The sequence below is a fragment of the Salvelinus alpinus genome, chromosome 4 (genome assembly GCF_045679555.1).
Source record: "Salvelinus alpinus chromosome 4, SLU_Salpinus.1, whole genome shotgun sequence".
NCBI lineage: Eukaryota > Metazoa > Chordata > Actinopteri > Salmoniformes > Salmonidae > Salvelinus > Salvelinus alpinus.
Genome location: NC_092089.1, coordinates 24,291,611 through 24,310,754, shown reverse-complemented (window position 1 = coordinate 24,310,754; position 19,144 = coordinate 24,291,611). Strand labels below are relative to the sequence as shown.

The following is a 19,144-nucleotide window of genomic DNA, read 5'->3' as shown; positions in this document are numbered from 1 at the left end:
TTAGATTGCTGGCTAGACTAATTTACCAATCTAAAATGGTTAGCGGACATGGGCTAGTTGAGTGACTGTCAGTGACTGACTTAACAAGAGAATAACTGCTGATGCAAAACCACATTTTGAAATGGCACCTTTTATTTTCTACTATTCTAACTTTCAATTGTAAATTGAGACCCCGATTTCTTTTCTTCTTTCGTTTTGGGAAATTGATCCGCGGGCCTACAAAAGCTTCCTAAGACCAACTGACCAGCGTTTTGCAAAGAGCAAGACACACAAACTAATAGCACAGAACAGAAAATTGATTCACATTAATGTGAGTGTAGCACCTATTTCTCAATGCCAGAAAAACATTTAATAGTAACTTAGAGCACCAAAAGAAAACATTCCAAATTACAAACTCTTAAATCAATATTAATAATATTGTAATGTTGTTCTAAAGTTGGGCTTGAGGTTTTCTTCAAATCAGCTCTATCTTCTGAAACAATACAATAACGCCGTACAGTCAGCGTCACACGGTGGGAAATACAAAGCCAAGCTCAGCCTTCGTGTCCTCCTGCGTCACACGGTGGGGAAATACAAAGCCAAGCTCAGCCTTCGTGTCCTCCTGCGTCACACGGTGGGGAAATACAAAGCCAAGCTCAGCCTTCGTGTCCTCCTGGGTCACACGGTGGGGAAATACAAAGCCAAGCTCAGCCTTCGTGTCCTCCTGGGTCACACGGTGGGGAAAAACAAAGCCAAGCTCAGCCTTCGTGTCCTCCTGGGTCACACGGTGGGGAAAAACAAAGCCAAGCTCAGCCTTCGTGTCCTCCTGGGTCACACGGTGGGGAAATACAAAGCCAAGCTCAGCCTTCGTGTCCTCCTGGGTCACACGGTGGGGAAAAACAAAGCCAAGCTCAGCCTTCGTGTCCTCCTCGGTCACACGGTGGGGACATACAAAGCCAAGCTCAGCCTTCGTGTCCTCCTGGGTCACACGGTGGGGAAAAACAAAGCCAAGCTCAGCCTTCGTGTCCTCCTCGGTCACACGGTGGGGAAATACAAAGCCAAGCTCAGCCTTCGAGTCCACCTGGGTCACACGGTGGGGAAATACAAAGCCAAGCTCAGCCTTCGTGTCCTCCTGGGTCACACGGTGGGGAAATACAAAGCCAAGCTCAGCCTTCGTGTCCTCCTGGGTCACACGGTGGGGAAATACAAAGCCAAGCTCAGCCTTCGTGTCCTCCTGGGTCACACGGTGGGGAAATACAAAGCCAAGCTCAGCCTTCGTGTCCTCCTCGGTCACACGGTGGGGAAATACAAAGCCAAGCTCAGCCTTCGTGTCCTCCTGGGTCACACGGTGGGGAAATACAAAGCCAAGCTCAGCCTTCGTGTCCGTCCTCGTGGGTTTGTTCGTAGATGTAAAGAGAGTAACAGTATCAAAATAGCAACTGCATTTGTACTCATAATCTCCTTTTTGATCAACCTTTTAGTGTTTAGTGAAGTTTTTAGTTTGGTGAAGTTTTTTGCACGCAATGAAAAACGTCCTAATAAGTTGGATAAGTTTGTGAGAATGAGGCGGGCGAATTGGGCATCTACTCGTCAATCAGCAATCTGAGGGGCACATTTCATCCCTGAGAACTTCCACGGCTATCAACAATGGAAGGAGGACTTAAGCAAGAAGTTGCTTCTCAAAGTGGATTCTGTCCATACCATCAACGTGGCTTCTAAAGCGTCTCAACCAGCCAGCAGAATGGAGTATTATCACGGTCTTCAGTGAGCATGGAAGTGAACCGGGTAAGGGGTATGATCTTTGTACGTCTGTAACTTTCTCACACATCATTATTCACGATTCATTCATGATTATCCATAATCATGGTAGTATCCACATTCACGTAGAAGTGTTAAGAAACATATTCTATTTTTATTTACAATAAAAGTATTTACAATACTATTCCTTTATATTGGGCACAAAATGATCTGAAACACAACCAAAGCAAATTGCGAAAGCATCCAACACGTTTGTAGAGTCACAAGCTTGATGTAGTCATTGCGTGCTAGGAATATGGGAACAAATACACAACTTTTGACTACTTTAATACACTTATAAATACATTTGTCCAAATACTTTTGGTTCCCTACAATGGGGGGACTATGTACAAAAAGTGCTGTAATTTCTAAACAGTTCATCTGATATGGATGAATACCCTAAAGATGAGTCTGCACTTTAACCTTATAGACATTGTATCATTTCAAATTCAAAGTGCTGGAGAACAGAGCCAAAACAACAAACAATGTGTCACTGTCCATATACTTTTAACCTCACTGTCCAGTAACGAAGTCGTCCTGAATACATCTGACCTGTTTTCCACCCTGGTCATAGGCCTATAGCCATGTCAAAATACACATAATTGCAGGAAATTAGGTTAAAAACAGTAAACATTTCCTGGGGGAAATGTGTTTAATAAAAAATACAAATAAAAGTTTTAAAACCGAGACAGACACAGTATTAGATATTAGTCCTTTCCACTCCTGGTGATTTCTGCACTGTCATCTGCTTTGTTAATGTTGGCCTCAGATTCTAAAAAGCAGGAAGGGATTGGGGTGAAGGTGCAATCTGTGTAAAGTATGTCAGCACAACTCAGCAGCCAATCACATAATCCGTTGTTCACTTCTGTTCCAGTACAGTAAGTTCCAACACACACCCTTATCTCTGCAAACATCTGCATCACACACACACACACACATACACAGTCAGGCAGGCAACAGAGACCGAGAACAACACAGAGAGAAGGAAAACACTAAAGATAGATAGGTGGGTTAAAGAAGAAACAACAACAACGAAGGTTAAGTATGTAAACACGGTTATGTGAGTTATTGGCTCACTCCATTATGGTATCCTTCCGTGCCGCAGGATACATTACGAGTAATGATTTTCATGTTAGTCCAGGAGTCAATTCCAATTTAATTAGAAATTTCATTTCAATTCTTGAATTCACTCCTGAAGTGGAGAATGTTTTTTAATTCAATTTTGTATTTTTTTTCAGTTATGGAATTTGAATTGAAATTAAACAGTTTGGATTTTTTAAAATTGGAAGTGAATTATAATTCTAAAAACATTTAAATCTTTGGAATTTAATATTTGTACATTTCCCAGGTAATGGAATTAATGCACATAGTATCAAAATGTTCTGTAGGATTTGTATTTAATAATCCACGCTCTTAGAAAAAATCGTTCCAAAAGGGTTCTTCGGCTGTCCCTGTAGGATAACCCTTTTTGGTTACAGGTATAACTATTTTGGGTTCCATGTAGAACCCTGGGGAAAGGGTTCTACATGGAACCCAACAGGGTTCTACCTGGAACAGAAAATGGTTCTCCTATGGGGACATCCGAAGAACCCTTTTAGGTTCTAGATAGCACCTTGTTTTCTAAGAGTGTATTCCTACATGTCCAGTATAGCTACTGTAGGCTGTCTGAATAGTGACATGACGAGCTTGAAAGCCTGAGGGAATTACATTTGAATTTGTGGAATTGTTGTGGATAATATTGAATTGGGAATTCAAGGCGCCGTAGATCACCGACAAAAAGGATTGGAGTAATCCAATACCTCCCATAACCATGGTTACATACTGTATGTAGCCTTTGTTATGTAGCACTATATTGGATCACTCCAATATGGTATCACAGTACCAGATGAATCAGTGAACTAGTCTTTGGCCAGACAAAGAGCAAAGTTCAGTCCGGACTGAGCTCAGAGCAGTCATGTGTCCCTCCGCCCCTTTCCAGGGAAGCAGATACAACACCAAGAACAGCCCTCCTGACCACATAGATGGGTCAACATGTGCTAGACAGCACCCAACTGGCCGAGGCGCAAACGTCCGAGAGGGGAACTCTGAGCAGGGCCCACGAGATAGTAACTCCTCCAAAAGAATGCACCACCACAGCAAAAGGCAAAAGCCTGCCGGACAGCCAAAATGCTGCAGTAACAACATGAGAGTCTGTTCAGGTAGGCCCTGGCCCAGAACTCTCTCACGCTAGCAAACGAAAGCCGATAAAACCTTTTGCATTGGCTGCGTCTGTGAAATTAAGTGTACATTGCCCCGGCCGAGCACAGCACGCTGGGGGAAGCCCCTAGTTAACCAGCGACATGTGGACAACTGTAATGGCCGGTTCACACGTCACTCAGACAGAACCCTTGTCCAGAATGCGGGGTTAGGATGGAGGTCGACACTCCTTTCATCTGAACCCATTCAGAAATATTCAGTCAACCAGGGCTTCAACACCAGAAGACCCTGAGACATAGGCACCAGAACTGATGCGATACCGGCAACGGAATTGGAGTTCGTAGCCCTCCAGCAATGTCTTCAGTACCCATGGGAGCTCCACCTGCCTCTCTCAGTTTGCTCTTTGGGACTGTGAGAGGCTGCCAAGGCCGGCGGCAAGCACGTCAAATCAAATGAAAATGTATTGGCCGCATACACAGTTTAGAAGATGTTATAGCGGGTGCAGAAAAATGCTGTAGGACAGGGAGAAAGCAAATGAAGACTCAATTAGCCTAGCTATCTGGCTAGCTAACTTAGCTAGCTATCTTAGCCAACTAGCTTCTCAAGGTTTGATGCAGTCAAGACAGGTACTACGTAATCATATTGGATGATAAACAACCTAGCTATGACAAGCTAGAAGTTAGTATAGTAGCGCAAGTCAGTTCGGTTGGTTGCTGCCTCTCCCTCCCTCCTTCTTGCTCCTGTTTCACTTGCTCACAGTACACTCACCACAAGGCACCTCTTCCTCACAAGGCCCCTCCTCCGCCTGCTCTCCCTCACGCTGTATCAGCTCTGGTGAATAAAGTAGCTTACAAATTGACTTTTCTGCTGCTTCCCTCACTCTGATCCGACCACGTCTATACGGAACTGGTCTTCCTCGGGTCCTTTCGGAACGGGTCTCTTGTCGACATTGAAAAATGTATTAATGCATATTTGGCCGGGTGGGAAAGCCCAAGGTCATTTCAGAACGGGTCCAAGGATGCTTTTTAAAACTTTTATTAACTGCTAAAATTAACTACAGTAACGGTTGGAATTTCATTTTTCCGCTGTATCAGACCCAAAACCGAACCGTGACGCCAAAACCGCAATACGTACTGAACCGTGGGTTTAGCGAACCGTTACACCCCTAGTAAATACTTTATATTAGTTATGTCAAGAGTCCAGTATATAAATACGCGGTGTGTATAAACACTAACAAAAAATGCAATGTACAGTAGTAATTATATTAGAATAATAACATGTCAAAAGTCCAGTGTATAAATACACCGTGTGAAAAGCAGTATAAAAGGAAGTGTCCAGTGTTTAATGTCTCTATGCATGGGACAGCAGCATTGGCTGTGTGTGTTTCAGATTGACAGCTGGGCTCCGCCTTCTGAGACGCAGGCCGCTGCCTGTGGACAGAGACACCTTTCCTTTCTCACAGCGAAACACCATACTGGACATGGTAGTTTCTCTCTGTGTAACACCGGCAGTGTAATAGAGCTGTATGTGCGTTTCTAAGGGAAAAGAGGATGGGGGTTGGAGGGGGACAACAGAGCACCCAGATGGAGAGGCTAGCTAGCTGCTCCAAGCTATTGAATAGCTGTGGGTATACGTCTGCCCTATACACTAAGATACAGCTCTTACCTAGCAAATCCTCTCAGGAATGCGCAGAGGAAGAGAATAGGTGGAAGTAGTGCCGCTGCAGCTATTTAAGGGGGGCATCCGCAACATAACCCAGTACACAGGACTAATCAAAAAATTCTTACTCTGAATGTATCCTGGCGCGCAGAAGGATACAATATTGGAGTGATGCAATATAGTACTACATAACAAGAAGAACAATAACAAGAGACGTTGTTGTTTGTTTTGCAGGCTGGAACAATGGAGATGTGTAGTAGCGTGGTGTTGGGAGGCCTGGTGTTGTTACTTCTACTGTGGTTGTTCAGGCTGAGGAGACAGAGACATGTCCATCTACCCCCTGGACCCTGCACCCTGCCGCTGCTAGGCAACCTGCATCAGATGGACAAACAGGCCCCCTTCAAGACCCTCACCAAGTGGAGTGGTGTGTATGGGCCAGTGATGACAGTGTATCTTGGGCCCCAGCGAGCCGTGGTGCTGGTGGGGTACGAGGCAGTCAAGGAGGCTCTGGTGGACCAGGCTGAGGATTTCACAGGACGAGCTCCTGTCCCCTTCCTGGTCCTAGTTACCAGGGGATACGGCCTGGCCATCAGTAATGGGGAGCGTTGGCGCCAGTTGCGTCGTTTCACCCTGACCACGCTGAGAGACTTTGGGATGGGCCGTAAGAGGATGGAGGAGTGGGTACAGGAGGAGAGCCAACACCTCATAGACAGTCTGGATGCCACTAAAGCCGTGCCCTTCGATCCTCATCCATTCCTGAGTCGCACCGTGTCCAACGTCATCTGCTCCCTGGTGTTCGGCCAGCGCTTCGGCTATGACGATGACAACTTCCTGCACTTGCTCAACATCCTCTCAGCTGTACTGCGCTTTGGAAGCAGCCCCTGTGGACAGCTGTACAACATCTTCCCCTGGCTGATGGAACACCTGCCTGGTCGGCAGCAAGTCGTGTTCGGCCAGATGGACGAGCTGAGAGGCTTTGTGATGAAAAAGATCCACGAGCACCAGGAGACCATTGACCCAGGCAACCCTAGAGACTTCACAGACTCCTTCCTCACCAGACTCAACCAGGAGAAGGATGTGTCCTCCTCTGAGTTCCATTACGAGAACCTGGTGTCCACAGTGTTGGACCTCTTCCTTGCAGGAACAGAGACCACCAGCACCACTCTCAGATACGCCTTCATGCTGCTCCTCAAATACCCCAACATTCAGGAGCACGTTCAGCAGGAGATCGACACAGTGATTGGCCGACAACGCGTCCCTCAGATGGAGGACAGGAAGTACCTCCCCTTCACAGAAGCCGTCATCCACGAGGTGCAGCGCTTCCTGGACATCGCCCCATTGAACCTCCCGCACTATGCCACCAAGAATATCTCATTCAGAGGGTACACTATCCCTCAGGGCACCGTGATCCTTCCAATGCTGCACTCTGTTCTGAGAGACCAGGACCACTGGGCCACGCCCACAACCTTCAATCCCAATCACTTCCTTGATCAGAACGGAAACTTCCAGAAGAACCCCGCCTTCTTGGCTTTCTCTGCAGGTAAGCGTGCCTGTGTGGGAGAGTCTCTGGCTCGTATGGAGATCTTTCTGTTCCTGGTGTCTCTGCTGCAACATTTCTCCTTCTCCTGCCCTGGAGGACCTGACAGCATTGACCTCAGCCCAGAGTTCAGCAGTTTCACTAACGTGCCGCGTCACTACCAGCTCATTGCTACACCCCGCTGACCAGGAGGGGAATTGCAGCCGAACCACAGGTGGAGCACTCAGGAGGAGGAGGAGTAGAGATGAGGGAGGTAGGGACAGCACAGGAGGTTGGTTCCCATGTGTCTGATGCCATTTCATAAGCTTGTTCCAGCCATTATTATTATGAGCCGTTCTCCCCTCAGCAGCCTCCACTGAGGGACGGGTGTCTGTTTTTTGTTTTGTTTTTCATGACAATGTGATGCTTTGTGATGCGTGTCCTTTAACAACGAATGCTTGGAGATTTTTCTGGTCAGTATAAGTGGATCAGGAGAAACTCAGGGTCCTGGAGGGAAGAGCGGGGAGGAGATATGCTGGGTGTACCAGACAGTAATGTAATGTTCACTGAGGATTCAGGCCTGTGTAATTTGATGAGAGTTGGAGGCCCATTTCCCAGGCCGGCTGTCAGTCAGGGGATCTAGGTACCAGTGTATCTTTCATTTTATCAGTGTCTTTGTGTCTCAGCAACTAAGTCAATGTGTATGAGGCAGCACTGCCGCAAAAAAAGATGGCTCTTAGATGGCAATCACCTCACTCTCTACCAACTCACCAGTGGATACAGTTACTGTTAGAAGTTATTGCATCATTAGACTTATCGACAGAGAAATTGAATGATCCTAGTCAATAGTGCTGAGCAATTAGTGCTTTTTGAGGTCAGTTCGGTTTCGGTTCCATAATTAATTTTTAAATCACAGCAAAAAAATGTTTTAACATTAAATGCACTATGCGAGTTGAATGCTGTAACACAGAATAAAACCATTAATAAAAGTCCCATGATGGTAGTGACGGCCCATTACTGCTGATCACTTATTAACCATCATGTATTCACAGTACTTTACTTTAATAAAACATTTCTTTTATTTGATGACTTTATTATTTCATTCCAAGTCATCATCTCATCTGTGTAGAGCTGCTGCCTATGCTGTCTGACAAAATCACTATTTTACTAGTTCTTCAAAGTAAATAAGGCAAACTTTTATGACTGCTGAACACCAATGATCAATCACTTCGATCATGTATTTTCAGGTAGAGATACAGTATATTTATCAAAACGGCTGGATGCCCTTTGAGTGGTGGACCATTCTTGATACACACGGGAAACTGTTGAGCGTGAAAAACCCAGCAGCTTTGCAGTTCTTTACAAAATAGGTGCCCGGCGCATTGGTTTATCATACCCCGTTCAAAGGCACTTAAATATTTTGTCTTTCCTAGGGCTGTGGCGGTCATGAAATTTTGTCAGACGGTTATTGTCATGCAAAAGACTGCCGGTCTCACGGTATTTGACAGTTCATTAACATAAACAAGTTGATGTGTGCCTTCAGAACATCCGAATTTAAAAAGTCTAATAAATCTATTTATTATACACCATCACAATAAATCCATTATTTATTTTAGTCAGGTCTAAAGAAACATTATGATCTGTGTAAAAAGTATTTCAGAAGAACAGAATATGAGTTGGTCTACTGTATGTTATCTGGCTATGCTCCATGCCATAGACTGTAGGCTTGATCATTTAGCTGACAAGATATGCTTATAAGTCCCATGCCATTATTTTATATATGATTTAATAGTTAGAAGAATAGAATTGAACTTAGCTGAATAAAATAGAAAGGATATTTTTCCCATTCTGGAGCAAGTGTGCATATGAAGTGGCTATGTTGAGTGTAAAAGGTCCTATACACTAGATTTAGAGTTACTTGGCAACTTTAGTCATGAATGATACAAAACTAGAATGTCTTAGAAATCAAAACATATATTGGCTGCATGTATCTAATATAGGCTATTGATGAAAATAAAGCTTGTGCTCCATTCCTTACCTCAGGCTGTTCTCATCAAGTCATCATATTTTCACCCAGCAGTCTATTCTCAATTGAATCTTGTCTTTACTGAGATGTCAAATTAGTTAAGATTTAGAATGTCCCATTATCAAATGTGCAGGAACAGGAACAGGGGAAAAATACATGTAATCCGTATGCACTCCAATAGTGAATGGAGGCCGCGCACTCGCGACGGTCAGTCTTTCAATGATGCCGGAAAACCCACTTTGAGTTTTATAGCAGAGCTGTGCTTCATGTGATATTCTGCCCAAACTCTGTATGCCATGGTCTCTTGAACCCTGTTCCTGCAGTTACCCAGTGCTTACATTTGGAAACCTAGTGAAAACTCTTCAGGAACATCGATAGTAACATGTTTTCACAACGAAACATATTTCACTAAATTGTTGACAGCCACGCTGCACGCTTGAGAAAGAAATGAAGGAGAGAGAGGAGGAGATGGAAACGCACGGTGGTGAGATATTCTGTACAGCTAAAGGTAATGTGTCACCCAATTAATTATGAAAAAAGACAAATAAAATCACTATTATTAGGCTATTCCAAATCATACAAAAATTCACTATAATCGTAAACTAATTGTAAGCCGCCCTGCACAATCAGTGAACCAACAGCATCACTTAGGGCCTATAGGTTCTCTCCCAGACTCGTGGATAGAAATGTTGGAGCGTAGCATAAGGTAACCAGTACATACAGTATGCATAATGATACAGTCCACACTCAAAGGCCATTACTCAAATGTGTTTAATTTTGGAGTATAGGCTAGCCCATTAATATACCAAAGATCTTAAATCAGTTTGTTTGATGTTTTTCTGCCATGTGTAATATACGGTAGGCTATGTATTGTATAACAGCACCATTTTTTTTTCTTCAGGTTTGGGCTCATAAACCTCAGATTCAGATTATACATATGCATAATATCTATGCATATGCATAAGCTCTAATAAGCATATGGGTGTTCTGAATTAATCATCACCTTAAAAAGCATTGTACATTTCGTTGCATTAGGCTATGAAATAACATCCACAAGCACCATGTTTACACTCAGTTTCAACCTGCTTTTGCACTTCTTTCTTCAAATTGATGATCATGATGATCAGTGTTTGATGATCAGTGTTTGATGTGATTATTTCATTTGCATTGATGTCAGAGTGGTTAGAGGGACAGTAGAGCCCTGAGTACCAGGCCATTAGGACCTAATGGAGGGATAATAGTGCCCTGAGTACCAGGCCATTAGGACCTGATGGGGGGATAATAGAGCCCTGAGTACCAGGCCATTAGAACCTGATGGGGGGACAATAGGCGGTGACCCGTTCCTGGCGGTGACCCGTTCCTGGCGGTGACCCGTTCCTGTAGGTTCATGCTCTACAACATTCGCAGAGTACGACCCTGCCTCACACAGGAAGCGGCGCAGGTCCTAATCCAGGCACTTGTCGTCTCCCGTCTGGATTACTGCAACTCGCTGTTGGCTGGGCTCCCTGCCTGTGCCATTAAACCCCTACAACTCATCCAGAACGCCGCAGCCCGTCTGGTGTTCAACCTTCCCAAGTTCTCTCACGTCACCCCGCTCCTCCGCTCTCTCCACTGGCTTCCAGTTGAAGCTCGCATCCGCTACAAGACCATGGTGCTTGCCTACGGAGCTGTGAGGGGAACGGCACCTCCGTACCTTCAGGCTCTGATCAGGCCCTACACCCAAACAAGGGCACTGCGTTCATCCACATTTACATTTGCATCCACCTCTGGCCTGCTCGCCTCCCTACCTCTGAGGAAGTACAGCTCCCGCTCAGCCCAGTCAAAACTGTTCGCTGCTCTGGCACCCCAATGGTGGAACAAACTCCCCCACGACGCCAGGTCAGCGGAGTCAATCACCACCTTCCGGAAACACCTGAAACCCCACCTCTTTAAGGAATACCTAGGATAGGATAAAGTAATCCTTCTAACCCCCCCCCCCCCCCCCCCATAAAAGAGTTAGATGCACTATTGTAAAGTGGTTGTTCCACTGGATATCATAAGGTGAATGCACCAACTTGTAAGTCGCTCTGGATAAGAGCGTCTGCTAAATGACTTAAATGTAAATGTAAATGTAAATAGAGCCCTGAGTACCAGGCCATTAGGACCTGATGGAGGGACAATAGAGCCCTGAGTACCAGGCCATTAGGACCTGATGGAGGGACAATAGAGCCCTGAGTACCATTAGGACCTAATGGAGGGACAATAGAGCCCTGAGTACCATTAGGACCTGATGGAGGGACAATAGAGCCCTGAGTACCAGGCCATTAGGACCTGATGGAGGGACAATAGAGCCCTGAGTACCAGGCCATTAGGACCTGATGGAGGGACAGCAGAGCCCTGAGTACCATTAGGACCTGATGGTCGTTAGGGTAATACCGACGCATGTCCTGAGGGCATAAAAGGAAATTACCACCTTCATTCATAGGATAGGTTGATAGTACCCATGTAGTAAGTAACCTAAACCTAGCAATGTTACATTGAGCTGGTTGAATGGAATATGAATGTCAGTCATCCAACATACTGTAACAGACATAAGGCCATGCATATAAAAAAAATAATCGTCCTCCCTTATCTGAAACGAAACCGACCGCCACTGGAACCAAAGTGTTGGTCAGTATTTCCCAGGATACCCCAACTACATTTGATATATGATGTTATATTTAGACAAAGATATAAAGAATACAGGCTCTCTAATTCATACCGTTGGACAAACACCCTGACTTACAGCACCACCACTGCTGGCTAGTAGCAATCTGTATTAGAGATCCTGTTTGCTCTGCCCAAGCTCAGTACATTAGCTAAATGGCTTTTAGCTAGTTAGCGATTAGCATTCATTTAGGCATATGCCAGCTTCCTAAGACCAACTGACTAGCGCTTTGCAGACAGCAAGACACACAAACAAATAGTACAGAACAGAAAACACATGGATTCATATCAAGAAGCAACGTGGAAAGCTGGATTCCTTCTTGTTTTGGAAGAATCTGTTGAGTGCATGCAGTGATTGCATGCTGAGAGAATGTAAACAGCGAGGAACCACAGAGTTTCTAAACCCAGAAGCCCAACATCACAGTTTGGGGTTTTCTCGAAATCTAAAGGCAAAACCTAATTTGACAAACTGATATGTTTTCATTTTCATAAAAAACAACTGTATATCGAAGAATTGCCTTTGATTTGATGACCTGCACATGCGAAGATCGTCACGACACGACCATTAGACCCGATGACGTGTTTCTGCACATGAGCTAAGCTAGATAATGTCGCCACGACATCACCTACAAGTGTGATCTGGGATTTCTAATGAAGAAGCAGTTTCTAGGCCTTTTTATTTACACTCTCTTTTGAAGAACTGTGCTGCCTGCTTGAGTGACAGGGGTTGGGGTTTGGTGTGCTGGAAGCAAGCATCCGTGGGAGGGAGAGGCAGGCATTGTTGGCAGTGCACAAGGGGGGAGAGAGAGTGAGAGGCTTGCTCATGCCAGCAGCCGGGCACAATGGCAGGGACAACACTTTTATTATAGGAGTCATGAGGATAATGCACTTTACTGTTTGACAAATTCACGGTTTTATTTGCCCAAAATCAAAATACTTTTTGATTGAGGTGACCAGGTAGAATGTGCAGATCGCACCAGTGTGACTAGTAATACATTTAACTCGTACAGCTAAGTCAAAGGGTCGCAAAATGTGAGTAAATGGTCACAGTCTGGAGGCCTGTAAGGGCAGACAGAAACAGAGAGGATGAAGGATGAAGAGAGAGCCTGACCATTCCACCGGAACAGTTTCCATCAGGACTGTGAGGTTTGTGCAGAACTGGGACACCTATTCTCTGGGGTAAGACTATGAGGAGCAACCAGCCAGCCAGGTGATGACACTGATTCAATCTGAACAATGGCATCTCCCTGTTTGCAGAGGCCTATGTTAGAACCCCCAGGATGGGGAAAGAGAGCAATGAAGGTTTCTTACCTTCACAGAGTCCAGCAAACTCTTGGGGAAGAATCTTGGTAAACCCACATCTTTTCTGCAGAGGACAGAGCAGAAAGAGTACTGCATTACAGCATTGATCAACAAGAATGTGTGCTCATTTCACCAAAACGAGGTCAGCAGTAGGGGAAATTGAATTAAACTATAACCAGAGTAGTGATTTTTTTATTTATATCAAATCAATCTTTTTTTGTTGCCATTTTCATTGTCACTGACTCTGTATCAAGCCTGGCATGTGAAAACACTACTTCTAAAAAAAAAAATGTTATTTAAAAAGAGATTGTCTTTAAAACAGCATAATTCCCTCTTAAAGCACCACTCTGTTTTCAGTTGGCTCCAGATAGAGCACCTGTCAGCTGGTAGATGGCAACAGGACTGAGGCCATTTCCATAGCTAGCTACTGTGTAGTCAACGCCACACACTCACCACCCCTCCATAGCCCTATCAGTTGGTTAAGAGCCAGCCAGCGGTCCCTCTCTGTATAGGCCAGGTACACAGTCTGGTCTAGATATATAACATCACCATTCACCCAGGCAGTTTGGCTGACTAATATCCCAGTGTGGTGGAGTGGTGTTGTTCTGGCTCTGCAACACACAGTCAGAAAATACATACTAACGCAAATATGTCCAGAACAAACAAATCATTTGCTTCGGGAACATAAAGTCACCAACGGCCTTTCGCCTCCACCACCGTGCTCCAATGAGGAACATAAAACTCTAGCTCCTGATATAGGCTGCGTCCCCAATTGCACAGTATTCCCTATAGTGCATTACATAGTGAGACAAAAGTAGCACACTGTGTAAGGAACAGTGTGCCACTTGGGACGTACAGTAGCTATAGCCTACACGCTGTGGCTGGTCAAACCTTCAGATTGCATCTATTTGTTGTGAATAAGCCAGAGCCAGGATTCAGTCGTAACCAGTGGTGACAGTGTGAAGCTGCTCAGTTAAATTGGAACTGATAGCGTTTTAACTGCTTTGCAGATATGAAACAAACAGACAATCATAATATCACTCAACATCATCAAATTCACAGTTTATACTACAAAATTAATTTCAATGGCATACGCTAAGGCATTGTTTGCAGAATAGATTAATGCAGTTCAATGCAAGATTAATATAATTCACCAATACATTTCAGAAAATATTGCTATCAGGTTGTAAATCACAGCTGGCCTGGTACATTGTTTGCTGCTTCCATTCGGGATGCACTGACTTTTTCCCCTCATGTCATTTTTTAGTGGTTATACACAGTTATTTATTTAGCTAACTAGAACTTGAATGACTGTTATCCAGTTAGCTAACATATCTCATGTTCACTCTGGCTATATATCTAGCTACACCGATTTCAGAACACTCTCATTTGAGTGTGCCAGAGCGCAGAATAACTGATGAATTAACGAACGCGCAACACCTGCTGAATATGACCGGTGTCAGTAAACATAGGCAAAAAAACAAATAGTTAGTCAGAAACGCTCTAAACAGCCTAACCAACTCTGCTAGGGCGAGTAAAACGGTCAGAGTGAGGTGTTCTCTCATTTGTGTCTCTAAGTAGCTAGCTAGCAAGCTAGCCAACTTTAGCCAGTTAGCTTTGGTGCTTGGTTGGGACAAGCATGGATTGGCAAGCAAGCTTAAGAAGGACGAGTAGGCTTCCCCACTGTTTATCAGTGCAATTTTGACGGCCAACTAGCTGAACAAGTTTGAGAGGGTTTATCTAATGTTCCTTCGTTAGATTTTAGCTCATCTCGCTCTGGCTAACATTAGTTGTTGATCTTGTTGTTGTTGATGTGCATAAACAACTGAGGGAGAGAGAGCCTGCCGTTTCATGGTTGTTTGATCAATAGGACTGGAGAATGACTTTGCTAGGACTGTCTTGGAGTGGTCTGAGTGGGGAGGGGGAAACTGAAAACAAGCAGTTATGGGCAGAGAGGTTTGGAACTCTCTTTCTTATTGGTCTATTAACTAATTTACCGCCTGGTTATGTCAGCAGGCAGGCCAAAACTCCATCCCACCAAAACAGGCTGAAATTGCAGGCAGTCTTTTCAAACAGCTCTTACACTAAAAGGGCATTATCATCATTTTCACAACTTCACAGTATTATTCCAACCTCAAAGTGTGGAAATATATATAAAACACAAGTAAAATCTAGTTTTTGACTGCACTGGGCCTTTAAGTAAAATAATCACTTACTCTAATAATTCATAATTTGATTTCTTATCCAGGGCATTTCCTCGCATTTCCCTAAAAAATCTCCTGTAACAGAAAACAAAAGATAATAAACAAATTGTGAGTAGTCAAAATGTATATCTAATTATGGAATATTGGACGAGTACATGAATTCAATGTTTATAAGATATCAAATATCAAGAATTTGAAATAGAACTCACCTGATTTCAAGGCAGCCCAATTTAAGTGCAATGTCTTGGTCGACTCGATCAGCTACCTCCAACATGTAGTCACTCTTGACCTGAAAAACATCATCACAGTCATTCTCCATGACAACATGTAGTCACTCTTGACCTGAGAAACATCACCACAGTCATTCTCCATGACAACACGTAGTCACTCTTGACCTGAGAAACATCATCACAGTCATTCTCCATGACAACATGTAGTCAGTCTTGACCTGAGAAACATCATCACAGTCATTCTCCATGACAACATGTAGTCACTCTTGACCTGAGAAACATCACCACAGTCATTCTCCATGACAACATGTAGTCAGTCTTGACCTGAGAAACATCATCACAGTCATTCTCCATGACAACATGTAGTCAGTCTTGACCTGAGAAACATCATCACAGTCATTCTCCATGACAACATGTAGTCACTTTTGACCTGAGAAACATCATCACAGTCATTCTCCATGACAACATGTAGTCACTCTTGACCTGAGAAACATCATCACAGTCATTCTCCATGACAAAGAGAACTACTACAGTAGTGACAGGTAGTGTAGTTAGCATTGTAAATCTACTGTAAGACAGCAATAGGTAGATGGAAAGAGGTCCTCAGTTACTTGTGGTTGTCATCAGATGCTCAGCTGGTAAAGCAATGCCAGGATATCGGGTTCGATTCCCTGGACCACCCACGCGTAAGTCGCTTTGGATAAAATCGTCTCCTAAATGGCATATATTATATGATTATATTATTAATTAGTTAATCTGACTGAGCTGCAGCTGATGGGTCCAGCTCACATGGACTTTAATGAGCCACGAGACTTGAGGCTACCTCAGATCTCTAAGAGAGAAAACACCAAAGCTTGTATTTAACAGCAGCAGGTGGCCGTCCTATCACCTCTGACCAGAACATCAGCCATCAATGTCTATTCATTTCTAGGTGGTTCTATATGTTGAATTGCTGCCGTTCCTAACACCCAGCAGTGGATGGCTGCCGTTCCTAACACCCAGCAGGGGATGGCTGCTGTTCCTAACACCCAGCAGGGGATGGCTGCCGTTCCTAACACCCAGCAGGGGATGGCTGCCGTTCCTAACACCCAGCAGGGGATGGCTGCCGTTCCTAACACCCAGCAGTGGATGGCTGCCGTTCCTAACACCCAGCAGGGGATGGCTGCTGTTCCTAACACCCAGCAGGGGATGGCTGCCGTTCCTAACACCCAGCAGGGGATGGCTGCCGTTCCTAACACCCAGCAGGGGATGGCTGCCGTTCCTAACACCCAGCAGGGCATGGCTGCCGTTCCTAACACCCAGCAGTGGATGGCTGCCGTTCCTAACACCCAGCAGGGGATGGCTGCCGTTCCTAACACCCAGCAGGGGATGGCTGCCGTTCCTAACACCCAGCAGGGGATGGCTGCCGTTCCTAACACCCAGCAGGGGATGGCTGCCGTTCCTAACACCCAGCAGGGCATGGCTGCCGTTCCTAACACCCAGCAGGGGATGGCTGCCGTTCCTAACACCCAGCAGGGGATGGCTGCCGTTCCTAACACCCAGCAGGGGATGGCTGCCATTCGTACCACCCAGCAGGGGATGGCTGCCGTTCCTAACACCCAGCAGGGCATGGCTGCCGTTCCTAACACCCAGCAGGGGATGGCTGCCGTTCCTAACACCCAGCAGGGGATGGCTGCCGTTCCTAACACCCAGCAGGGGATGGCTGCCGTTCCTAACACCCAGCAGGGGATGGCTGCCGTTCCTAACACCCAGCAGGGGATGGCTGCCGTTCGTATCACCCAGCAGGGGATGGCTACCAATCGTATCACCCAGCAGGGGATGGCTGCCGTTCCTATCACCCAGCAGGGGATGGCTGCCGTTCATATCACCCTGCTGGGGATGGCTGCCGTTCATATCACCCAGCAGGGGATGGCTGCCGTTCGTAACACTCAGCAGGGGATGGCTGCCGTTCGTAACACCCAGCAGGGGATGGCTGCCGTTCGTATTACTCAGCAGGGGATGGCTGCCATTCGTATCACCCAGCAGGGGATGGCTGCCGTTCATATTACTCAGCAGGGGATGGCTGCCATTCGTATCACCCAGCAGGGGATGGCTGCCGTTCGTATTACTCAGCAGGGGATGGCTGCCGTTCGTAACACTCAGCAGGGGATGGCTGCCGTTCGTAACACCCAGCAGGGGATGGCTGCCGTTCGTAACACCCAGCAGGGGATGGCTGCCGTTCGTAACACTCAGCAGGGGATGGCTGCCGTCCGTAACACCCAGCAGGGGATGGCTGCCGTTCGTATTACTCAGCAGGGGATGGCTGCCATTCGTATCACCCAGCAGGGGATGGATGCCGTTCGTAACACCCAGCAGGGGATGGCTGCCGTTCGTATTACTCAGCAGGGGATGGCTGCCGTTCGTAACACTCAGCAGGGGATGGCTGCCGTTCGTATCACCCAGCAGGTGAGGGCTGCCGTTCATATCACCCAGCAGGCGAGGGCTGCCGTTCGTATCACCCAGCAGGTGAGGGCTGCCGTTCATATCACCCAGCAGGTGATGCTACCAGACTGTATCCACACACAGCTTTCAGCTGTTGGACTTTCTGGTGGGTTTCTTCTCTAAGAACCTCTGGCCAGCAGCCCAGACAGCTATATAACACACTCTCAGTCACACTGTACCACCCCAGCAGGGCCGTTTCACTGTCACCAGAAGCTATTTAACAGAGTTTATATAGCCTGCAGCCAGTTGAAGTATAGCCAGCTGACGTTGTCACACATTGTCCTCTACCTGTTGTGAAAAAAATCATAATACACAAGAGTATTTCTCTGATAAACAGAGACGGAAGAACACTGAATGGTTTCTGTCCACACCTGACAGTCCCAACTCAATATGAATATGGTTTCTGTCCACACCTGACAGTCCCAACTCAATCTGAATATGGTTTCTGTCCACACCTGACAGTCCTAACTCAATCTGAATATTGTTTCTGTCCACACCTGACAGTCCCAACTCAATATGAATATGGTTTCTGTCCACACCTGACAGTCCTAACTCAATATGAATATGGTTTCTGTCCACACCTGACAGTCCTAACTCAATCTGAATATGGTTTCTGTCCACACCTGACAGTCCCAACTAAATCTGAATATGGTTTCTGTCCACACCTGACAGTCCCAACTCAATATGAATATGGTTTCTGTCCACACCTGACAGTCCTAACTCAATCTGAATATGGTTTCTGTCCACACCTGACAGTCCCAACTCAATATGAATATGGTTTCTGTCCACACCTGACAGTCCTAACTCAATATGAATATGGTTTCTGTCCACACCTGCCGGTCCCAACTCAATCTGAATATGGTTTCTGTCCACACCTGACAGTCCCAACTCAATATGAATATGGTTTCTGTCCACACCTGACGGTCCTAACTCAAAATGAATATGGTTTCTGTCCACACCTGCCGGTCCCAACTCAATCTGAATATGGTTTCTGTCCACACCTGACAGTCCCAACTCAATATGAATATGGTTTCTGTCCACACCTGACGGTCCTAACTCAATATGAATA

At 45.6% G+C, this 19,144-nt stretch overlaps 2 protein-coding genes across 10 annotated transcripts in view; one reads left to right on the top strand and one right to left on the bottom strand.

Moving 5' to 3' along the window:
• Window positions 1-19,144, bottom strand: part of LOC139573090 (focal adhesion kinase 1-like) — a 152,995-nt gene that overhangs the window by 62,729 nt on the left and 71,122 nt on the right. For all 6 annotated transcript variants that reach the window (XM_071396148.1, XM_071396144.1, XM_071396143.1 and 3 more), the window contains 3 exons: window positions 15,574-15,653; window positions 15,377-15,439; window positions 13,170-13,224 (listed from right to left, as the gene is read on the bottom strand). In XM_071396148.1, coding sequence (XP_071252249.1) covers window positions 13,170-13,224; window positions 15,377-15,439; window positions 15,574-15,653 — 198 coding nt within the window. The remainder of the gene's footprint in view (window positions 1-13,169; window positions 13,225-15,376; window positions 15,440-15,573; window positions 15,654-19,144) is intronic.
• On the top strand, window positions 2,651-8,228 carry LOC139573096 (cytochrome P450 2F3-like). Of its 4 annotated transcripts, XM_071396176.1 has the most exons (3): window positions 2,765-2,782; window positions 3,755-3,974; window positions 5,866-8,228. In XM_071396176.1, the coding sequence occupies exon 3, from the start codon at window positions 5,875-5,877 to the stop codon at window positions 7,351-7,353; it is 1,479 nt and encodes a 492-aa protein (XP_071252277.1). In that variant the 5' UTR covers window positions 2,765-2,782; window positions 3,755-3,974; window positions 5,866-5,874; the 3' UTR covers window positions 7,354-8,228. The 4 variants fall into 4 exon arrangements, with proteins under 4 accessions (XP_071252276.1, XP_071252275.1, XP_071252278.1 ...); XM_071396175.1 differs by lacking the exon at window positions 3,755-3,974 and having other exon boundaries at window positions 2,651-2,782; XM_071396174.1 differs by lacking the exon at window positions 3,755-3,974 and having other exon boundaries at window positions 2,679-2,818.